Source organism: Polyodon spathula, chromosome 45 (genome assembly GCF_017654505.1).
Source record: "Polyodon spathula isolate WHYD16114869_AA chromosome 45, ASM1765450v1, whole genome shotgun sequence".
NCBI lineage: Eukaryota > Metazoa > Chordata > Actinopteri > Acipenseriformes > Polyodontidae > Polyodon > Polyodon spathula.
This window is the reverse complement of record NC_054578.1, coordinates 2,748,527-2,759,445: the sequence shown is the minus strand read 5'-3', so window position 1 is coordinate 2,759,445 and position 10,919 is coordinate 2,748,527. Positions and strand designations below refer to the sequence as shown.

The 10,919-nt window shown below is 42.6% G+C and overlaps 1 protein-coding gene across 1 annotated transcript; it reads left to right on the top strand.

Moving 5' to 3' along the window:
- The first annotated feature begins 3,805 nt into the window (after positions 1-3,805).
- Positions 3,806-9,213, top strand: LOC121305972 (zinc finger protein 300-like). The gene is made up of 3 exons (XM_041237697.1): positions 3,806-3,900; positions 5,366-5,674; positions 7,404-9,213. The coding sequence occupies exons 1-3, from the start codon at positions 3,840-3,842 to the stop codon at positions 7,880-7,882; spliced, it is 849 nt and encodes a 282-aa protein (XP_041093631.1). The 5' UTR covers positions 3,806-3,839; the 3' UTR covers positions 7,883-9,213.
- Positions 9,214-10,919: the final 1,706 nt, after the last annotated feature.

The window sequence follows — 10,919 nt, the reverse complement described above, 5'->3', positions numbered from 1 at the left end:
TGTAGCTCATTCAGTGTTGCTTGCTGCAGTTACTGTGTGTAGGGGGACTATGATGGGGGTCCAGTTCTTTGTTTGAGCGCCGCCTGTATAGATCTGACCCGACTTGCTGCAGCATTTCAGTCACTTTTCACAGATTCATCTTAAGGCACTTTTTATAGCTGTGGTGTTTGTATGTTATGCAGAAATAAAACGTGGATAAAATAATTAATCGCTTGTTTTTTTTTTATTATTTAAGCAATAAACCATGACAGTAAAACTGTACAAACATATCTTATTTCCTCATAAACGTTACCTAAATCTAAAATCATTTGTTTAATTTTATAATTCTTGTATACACTACTATTTAAAGATGCATCTAATGTTTACGAGAAATGTTCAAACAAGGACAGCGTTCACCAACACTAGAATAATCTGACTGAATCACAACTTTCTGGCATGTTTTTATACAAAGACAACGTAAAATAATTTCAGTCAAACCTAAACTGTTTGTCAGTCCTTCCCCATCACTACCTAGGCAGCAGTAGCAGGTCAACGCTGAAATAAAACTGCTCTCATGGGTCTCTCTTGATTTTTCAGACTCCTTTGTTGTTTTGAATCCATGTCGGTTCAATCGCAGCCCTTTTGATGCTGGTGATAGATGCGGTTGTCGAGATCAGAGAATGGCGCAGGGCTAATCTGCGTGATTAGAGGTGTAGCAGCAACACATGGTAGAGAGCTGTGTTGAGGACCCAGGCCTGCTTTTAGAGAATGCTTTGCAAATAGTAACAGAAGAGGAATGCATTGAGTAAGATTACTCTGATATTGCACACCCATAGCAAGCTGCTTTTAGAGAATGCTATACACTGACCCCAGATCAGTACACACACACTGTTACACTGACCCCAATAATAATAAAATAACTGACCCCAATCAGTACACACACACACAACACTGACCCCAGATCAGTACACACACACTGTTACACTGACCCCAGATCAATACACACACACTGTTACACTGACCCCAGATCAGTACACGCACACACACTGTTACACTGACCCCAGATGACCCACAGTTACACTGACCCCAGATCAGTACACACACACTGTTACACTGACCCCAGATCAGTACACGCACACACACTGTTACACTGACCCCAGATCAGTACACACACACTGTTACACTGACCCCAGATCAGTACACACACACTGTTACACTGACCCCAGATCAGTACACACACACTGTTACACTGACCCCAGATCAGTACACACACACTGTTACACTGACCCCAGATCAGTACACCACACTGTTACACTGACCCCAGATCAGTACACACACACTGTTACACTGACCCCAGATCAGTACACACACACACACACTGTTACACTGACCCCCAGATCAGTACACACACACTGCTACACTGACCCCAGATCAGTACACACACACTGTTACACTGACCCCAGATCAGTACACACACACTGTTACACTGACCCCAGATCAGTACACACACACTGTTACACTGACCCCAGATCAGTACACACACACTGTTACACTGACCCCAGATCAGTACACACACACACACTGACCCCAGATCAGCACACACACACACTGACCCCAGATCAGTACACACACACTGTTACACTGACCCCAGATCAGTACACACACACTGTTACACTGACCCCCAGATCAGTACACACACACTGTTACACTGACCCCCAGATCAGTACACACACACTGTTACACTGACCCCAGATCAGTACACACACACTGTTACACACCCCTCAGTTACACACTGTTACACCCCAGATCAGTACACACACACTGTTACACTGACCCCAGATCAGTACACACACACTGTTACACTGACCCCAGATCAGTACACACACACTGTTACACTGACCCCAGATCATCACTGTTACACTGACCCCAGACACACACACTGTTACACTGACCCCAGATCAGTACACACACACTGTTACACTGACCCCAGATCAGTACACACACACTGTTACACTGACCCCAGATCAGTACACACACACTGTTACACTGACCCCAGATCAGTACACACACACACACACTGTTACACTGACCCCAGATCAGTACACACACACTGTTACACTCAGATCAGTACACACACACACACACTGTTACACTGACCCCAGATCAGTACACACACACTGTTACACTGACCCCAGATCAGTACACACACACTGTTACACTGACCCCAGATCAGTACACACACACTGTTACACTGACCCCAGATCAGTACACACACACTGTTACACTGACCCCAGATCAGTACACACACACTGTTACACTGACCCCAGATCAGTACACACACACTGTTACACTGACCCCAGATCAGTACACACACACACACACTGTTACACTGACCCCAGATCAGTACACACACACTGTTACACTGACCCCAGATCAGTACACACACACTGTTACACTGACCCCAGATCAGTACACACACACACTGTTACACTGACCCCAGATCAGTACACACACACTGTTACACTGACCCCAGATCAGTACACACACACTGTTACACTGACCCCAGATCAGTACACACACACTGTTACACTGACCCCAGATCAGTACACACACACTGTTACACTGACCCCAGATCAGTACACACACACACACACACACACACAACTGTTACACTGACCCCCAGATCAGTACACACACACTGTTACACTGACCCCAGATCAGTACACACACACTGTTACACTGACCCCAGATCAGTACACACACACTGTTACACTGACCCCAGATCAGTACACACACACACACACTGTTACACTGACCCCAGATCAGTACACACACACACACACTGTTACACTGACCCCAGATCAGTACACACACACTGTTACACTGACCCCAGATCAGTACACACACACTGTTACACTGACCCCAGATCAGTACACACACACTGTTACACTGACCCCAGATCACACACACACTGCTACACTGACCCCAGATCAGTACTCACACACACACACTCTGACCTCTCTCTCTCTCTCTCTCTCTCTCTCTCTCTCTCTCTCTCTCTCTCTCTCCATGCAGTTGTTAATCAAGCAAAAGCCTTCTGTTTCACATGTAAACCGCCACTTTAACTAAAACCATTCAGAAAACAACAACAACAAAAAAAAGAGAGAAAACAACGTTAATAAACAAACATGACCCACTGACCCACACGCAACGTGGAAAACAACTTCCATTGCGCAAGCGCGGCACGAAACCGACTCGGAGCATCGCATCACAAAACACAAGGAGCCAGCATGGTATCCAGTTTCATAATCTCCACACTGCGACCCCACACTTGTTTTTTTTTGACTGGGAGGCCGGCCAAATCAGGCTTGCAAACTGGGGGCTTGTGTTCAATCCGCAGCCGACAGTACGCGACGGGTCCAGCCAGGCACTGCCAGTGATAGTGACGAGTTCATTTCATTAAAGGGAATTGACGCGTTTGGTTCGTTCATGGTGGTGGGGAGGGGGGGGAGACAGATGTGAGTGAATGTAGTGAAGTAAAAAAAGCAAACACGATTCCTCCAAAACTAAACTCAGAGTGAAACCCGGCGAGGATGGACCTCAGCGTGTCCGTTTCGCTCTTGCAAGACGAGCTCGGCTCTGCCATCGAGCACGCAGTGAAAGCGGCTGTAGACACCGTCTTGTGGGAAATCACAAGAGTTGTGGGCAGTAAATTGAACGAGTTTCAGATTGCAATGGCTGGGAAGGAGAAAGAGAATGAAAGGCTGAAGCTGAGATTGGAAATATCAGAGAGCGAGTTGAAAGCGGTGCGGGAATGCATGAGCGCTGCAGATGCGGACAGTAACCAACCTCTCAGAAACATGAACCCCGACTGGAGTGAACAAGACTGCCGCAGGAACGGGATCCAGGGACTATTACAAGGTGAGATTGATATTTTTGATGGTATTGCCTGGTCAACTAACTCTTTAAATAGCTTCTTATTCATTTTTTTGGTGAGGTCTTGGTTAGATTGTTCTCTTCAGACGCTTTTAACGCGTTATTATGAGTCCCGTTAATAACCCAACTCCACTGTCCTGATAGCACACCAGTCTAATTCATTCTCCAGACTATAAGAAAGGACTGGTCAGTGTTTGTAAATCTCACCTAATCTAAGTTAAGATTTAAATGGGTGTTCTACAAATTACAAGACAGGACTAATAATTAGGAGACTTCAATGGCTGTCGTTCTGGTGAAATGAGATCTTCTATAGAGTAAACTGGCTAGTAAATTAAACAAGCCTGTAGTCCCATTGAGACTTTAACAAACCATATTTGTGGTGTTTGATTAAACTGTTTGCCGACAAATATTTTTTAGAGACTTTGTCATTAATATTTAGATTCCTGATTTTGATGGACACAACGCACTGCAACATTGCTAATTTATTTGTATTTGTCAAACACTGCACTTTGTGCTTTTAGAGTTGATAAATAAGGAAATGCAAACAAACGCAACAAAACCTCCATCTGGAGCACTAACTAAACTATATAGATTCTCCTTCGAACCGTCACTTGGCTAATTTGCTTACTGACAAAATCCAGTCTCAGTAATAAAGTTACAAGAGCACAGATTTAAAGATCAGTGATTCAATAATAGAGTCTAGTGATGGGACTGAAGCCTCAGTGTACGGCCCCTCTAATGTTTTCATATGCTTTACCACACTGGTTATACCTCTACTGGGTGAGATTTTGTTACGTTATTTTAAATAAGACTTTAATTTGCATTTTAGATACATACCCTGAAAATATGTCATCCACTTAGCCGTGCATATTTTACTTTTTGTAATTAAGTGTAAGGGTCAATTGTATAGAAAATAAATGCTTTTAAAAGTCCAGTGTCCATCCAGGATCCAGCCTCATTCCCAGCGCACCATCCTGTAGTGTCTGGAAAAGTAGAAGTCTCTAGAGGACATCATTCATTCATTCATTCATTCATTCACTCATTCATGATTTGTATCTATTGACCAGGCACACAGTGAGCTCAGACAGACTCCTGCTGGGCTGGCCTTTGTCTTCCTGGTAGCTCTCTCTCCACTTCCACTGTCAAGCTCCTGGGTGTGAAGAGTTTATTGACTTGGTTGTGTTATTAGAGGACACTCACTGTATTCCTTAGCCTTTGTGTGGTTTGCTCTAGTGAGGGTAGATGGGAAATTACAAACAGGGTAATGTAAGTGGGTGCATTATATCCATTTTAAAATAAAGAAATACCATTTTTAAAAAGCACCTTCCTCAGAGTGTTCCACCAGAATGACCCAATGACATCTCTCAGTAGAATTCTGATAAGGTGGTGGCTTTGTAGACGAACACGGCCAGCAAGAGGTATAATTTTGTATAATTTTTTTTTCACACAGATCCCAAAGAGAGTCATGCTCTTCCCAAGTCTGAAGCGCAGGAGGGGCCAAAGATAAAAGCAGTTTGCACACAAGAGGAGTCATTTGACCAGGAGTGGTGTGCGAGTCTAAAGCAGGTTACAGAGCTGGCGTGTGTTAAAGATGAAGAGGTCCCTCGACTGGAATGCGTTCCTGTTAAAGAGGAATTCATAGAACAGGAATGTGTCCCCATCGCAGAGGAAGATCCTACTGAAAATAATGCCTGTGCACTTGAGGAGAACAACAAGCTGTGTGATGATTCTCCACCTGCAAGTGAACTGGGTTTTAGAGGTAATTATATAAAACAAGAAACATTGAGCTGCTTGAACCTTCTGTCTGGTGTTGATGGCTGAAGTGTAGTGCTGGCTCCAGGGATCAGCTCATTTTTCCTCCCCAGCGCATCAGCACACACAACGGCTGCGATGCTGGCTCCGGGGATCAACCCAGTGCGGTCTCCCCAGCGCATCAGCATGACAACCATCTGGATTGAGCTAAGTAGGGTACATATCTGGGGTCTTCAAGTGGGCACCTTCCATCCTTGGTGTTTCGTTGACTAGCCCACGACACCTCAAGAGGGCCTGACAGTGATTCTGGCGTCCCAGCATCACCCCCCTCTACCCCCACTCAGCTCAGCTCAGCCCAGCTTACTTACCCGTACATCAGCGTTGCTTTCTTTCTATTGTGTTTGAGATCCCCATCCAGAATCTTTCAGTCTCAACCACAGCCAGTTGCTGCTCCTTTCTGCTGCTTCAGATAAGTTCTTCACTGTGCGAAGCAACTCTTGGCCACTGAACCCAACGTCTCTGAGAAACCAGGTTGTAGAGTGTGCCACAAATCCTCGACAACCCACCTTCACTGGGTAAACTCGAACTCTCCATCCTCGCTGTTCCACTTCAGCAGCTAGTTGAGCATACCAAAGTTTCTTCCTGACCTCTGACCCTTGTCGCCTTGCTCCAACCGCAGACACAAGCCTGGAGTTCCATGTCTTTGCTAACTGCAGATCTTAAACTAGTCTTTTGTGAAATACTCTCCATTCTCATATCCGTTTCCATTCCAAAATCATTTACCGTGTTATCCAACATTGAGTCAACTTCCGTCCCCACTCTCGCAGGGGTATTTTTGTCTTTAATTTCTTAGAAAGCCTTGGGCGGGTGTCTCCAGCATCCTGTTTACCTTTGAAGACACAGAGCTGGATACTGCCGACCTGGGTAGCTAACCCTTGCCAGCCCCAATGGGGTCTCTTTCCTCCTGTCAGCTGTCTCTCCGTGCTGTCGCAAGGTCTTTCCCTTGTTGCCAGCTGCACTATTCACAGCAGTCACTGGACGTATCCAGATCATCATGATTTCCATTACATGAAATTAGAAGTGTGCTGAACATTTATATTTCTGGCCATTTCACCTCAATTTAAGGTAAGGAGGCTGCCCACACAATGTGTCAATGGCTTGCAACATAGCTGTCCTTGCTACTGTGGCATCTGCTAGATGTGCACCCACTATCATACCTGTTTTGAATGCTGTTAGATCTTTGCCTTTCCCTGTTTCTGGTAGACTGTTTGCAGTTGTGCTGCTCCCACAGCTTTATAGTGGTGCTGGGATCACATGTCTCATCAATGGGTGATGCTAAGTCACATCGGGTTGCTAAATGTCATCGGAATAAACAGTTCAACACAGGACTTGATTTAAGCCTGATCTATACTTTTATTTCAAAGCGATATTATGAGATGGAAATCCAGTGACTGGTAAATGTGAGGTGATATGAAACGGACCGAGTTAATAATCAATGTGATATTCTTAAACATTTGTACTTATTGACACCCACTATATTCAGCCTGACAAATTTCAATCTGATGATAATAAAGAGAGGCAGAGAGGCTGGTATTAACAGGAGTGATGTTAATCAGGTTTGACTGTATTCTCATCAGAGGTGATGAGGGGAATCTTTGCAGAAGAGCCAATGTGTAAGTGCTGTAAAATAACCTTTGTCTCTTCTCTTTTTTTTATTTTTTATCTTGCTTTCAAAGGGAATTACACAAGAGGGCCACCATTTCCCTGTACTGATTGTGGGAAGAGTTTCAGTAGTTTATCACAGCTTAAAATCCACCACCGCGTTCACACAGGAGAGAAACCTTATCCTTGCACTGACTGCAGGAAGAAATTCAGTCGTTTAACAGACCTTAAAAGACACCAGCGCATTCACACAGGAGAAAAACCTTATCGCTGCACCGAATGCGAGATGCGTTTCACGCGATCGGGAAGTCTTCAGTCACACCAGCGCATTCACACAGGAGAGAAACCTTATCAGTGTTCTGAATGTCCGAATAGATTCAGTCACTTATCAAACCTGAAAAGACATCATCAAATTCACAAAAGAGTGGAGCCCTATCCCTTCAGTGAATTTCGGAAGGACTTCAGTCAGTTACAGGCGCTTGAAGGACACGGGATAATTCACAGGATTTCAGACACTAGAGGACAGCTAAACCCCAGGATAACATTTGACTGAAATACAGATATATCTGCAAAAAACTAAGGAATAAAGTTGATTGATAAATAGGGTTGCTCCTAATTTACTTCAGATTAAAAACATATACTCCTGGATGAAATATATGAACTACTACATCTTGTTTGGACCACTCGTCATCTTGTTGACCATTCTGTTTTTGTTACGTTACGTTAGTAATGTATGAAATGGATTGGAATTGCGTCTGCAAGGTTCCACTTTTGATTTTGATGTGTAACTCCCCACTAGTGACCAAGAATCCAGCTCTTTCAAGTCAGTAAGCTTTGGTCAATTCTGAACATCATACCTCAGTGTTGTGTTGTTAACAGGCTTTGACTGCAGTATGATGCCCCCAGTGTTCAGTTTCATGATGGAATTTGAAAAACCTGATTTTTTTTTTTTTAAATCAGTAGACTGTGAATTAATGCAAACGGTGAATAACTTGAAAATGCCCCCTTTGGGAATGAATTCAAATAATGAGTTGTTTTAAGTGTTTTATTTTAGATTACATCTAGGGGGCACACAAAGAGACACTGTCTTAAATTTTAATGTACATCTCGCTGGACAAGTCATCCCCATATTCTGCTTTACAAAAACAATTTAAAAAGAATTACTCCAAAACCAGAAATATTCCCTTACCTATTGTCTGTCCTGATCTGTCATTTGAGACTTCTGTTAGGCAAGTTACAAAAGCATCATTTTACCATTTGAGAAATATAGCCATACTTAGACTAATTATTTCTCTGTGTGACGCAGAGAGACTGATGCATGCCTTTGTTTAATCTAGAATGGATTTTCTGTGATTCACTTCTCTCTGGTATCCCAAAAGGTGTGCTATCTCGCTTACAGCGGGATCAGAATACCTCTGCTAGAATTCTGACTAAAACCAGGAAAAGTGAACGTATTACCCCTGTTTTAGCCTCCTTGCACTGGCTCCCTGTGCAGTATAGAATAGAGATTTTGCTGTTAAGATATAAAGCCACTGAATGGATTAACACCTAGTTATTTCCTGGAGCTATCGCCCTGTATAATATAAATCACACTCTGAGATCACAGCGTGCGGGGCTGCTGATTATTCCTAGGATCAACAGAGTTAACACTGGAGGAGGGAGGGCTTTTTCATAGAGAGCCCCTAAATTATGGAATTTCTTCTTTCATCAGGGAAGCTGGGACTGCTCCAGTTTAAGTCAATACTGAAACCACGCTTTTAACGACTTTCTCTTCTTAGTAGGTTTTAAGGTAACTTAAATTTCTGGTTTTAACATTATTTTGTTTTTATATTTAGTATTTTTTTTTAAATATTCTATTTTAATATGTAGCAGTGTTTGACATGCCTGGGGATCTTTATACAAATGTATTGTGTTAATGAAAATGTTTTTATTTTATTTTTTTTATGTACTGTACAGTGTTTTGTGATACTTTGAATGAAAAACACTATAGAAATGTAGTAAATAAATTAAATATGTTGTTTTTTTTCTTCTATGAAATTAATCCAAAATAAACAGAAAATGTTCTTGGAAAAACCTTGTGCTCGATACACCCTCCTTTTTAAATGCAGGAAAGGCTGTGTTGCCTGTTCCTTTCATGCATTGTCATTAAAATGCCGCTAGAGGAATTCAAAATAACCAGTTCATAAATATAACAAGGAGCTGAATTAAGTGTTAGGGTGGGGGGAGGAATTTTTTGATAAACAGGGTTATTCTTAATCCCCAGATCAAAAATTTACACTCACAGATTGAAAATGTGTGTTGCTACATCTTTTTTGGACCATTCATTCTCATGCTGACCATTCTGATTCCTTTTCAACTATGAAATGTAAGCATTACCATATGGGTATTTTACCTCCTAAGGACCTGAAACCTGAACGGATTATATCAAAGCTGCTCGACGAACCTGTGTCGCTGTCATGGCCCGCCCCCAAGGACACAAAAAGACAGCGCTTGCAGACCTCGGCAGCATTGTTCCTTTCAAGAACACCTGACAGGAGAGCCATCCTGTTTCCAACCAGGTACCCTACCATACCAACATGGTGCTATAATCACTGACCCGGGACCGTATTCACTTAGTACCATCCTGGTTCCGACCCAGGGTTAAAGTCACCAAACTGGTACTGAACTGACCCATGCTGACACGATTATGTACTAAGCCGATCTTGTCTGGGTCTTGACCAGCCCCATTGGTGTCTCTAAGCACACAGTGTACAGGTGCTGTCCCATTTTACCAGGATTCCCTCTTAGGCTAAAATGCGCACATTTTACACAATAACTGGCAACCGACCTTCGCACACAGTTTATTCTAAACATCAACCTTACTGGAGACATCTCATTTTGAGAGCATTCTTGCAAAGCATTAACTATACCAACGATTGCGACTGTCTTTCAGCTAAGTCTCTGATTTCACAGCATTTCACAAATATCACCTCAAGCATTTTGAAACTGGCAAAAATGTAATTTAGTCAAGCACACATTTAAGTGCATAATATAGTAAATGATGTGCATTTTATTTTATTTATTTTTTGCAAGTTGAGTTTATTCATCATGTGACTTCAATCGCATGTCTCTGCTGAAACTCAATATGGCAGCGAAGAAAATGTTTCAGTAAAAGACAGTTAAAAAAAATTGCATTCTTCTAACTGAGAAACTAAGGTACTGGACTGTGTTCCGACATGGCTTTCTTAGCCAAAATTAATTGCGTGTTTAATCATTCTGTAGCTTATTTCTCTCCATGCTACCTGCCTTTTAATAAAGCCATACTTGGCAATATCAAACCATGGCCGTTCCTTAATTACATGATATTATCTGACGATGAAGAAACGAGCTCAAAGCTATTTTTCTAGCTATAAATTCCTTGAGGGAAATTGATCGCTTGATTGTAAAGGATCTAGTCGCTACGCTTATACACCGTTTGTTACATAAAGATGTTTCTGTCCGGAGATACTTGTTAAATTTAGTAAATAACAAGGCATCATATTTTATCCTGGCTATTGCAATGCCAGTAAAACGCTCAACCTGATTTGTGGAGTCCTGTAGGATTACTCTTT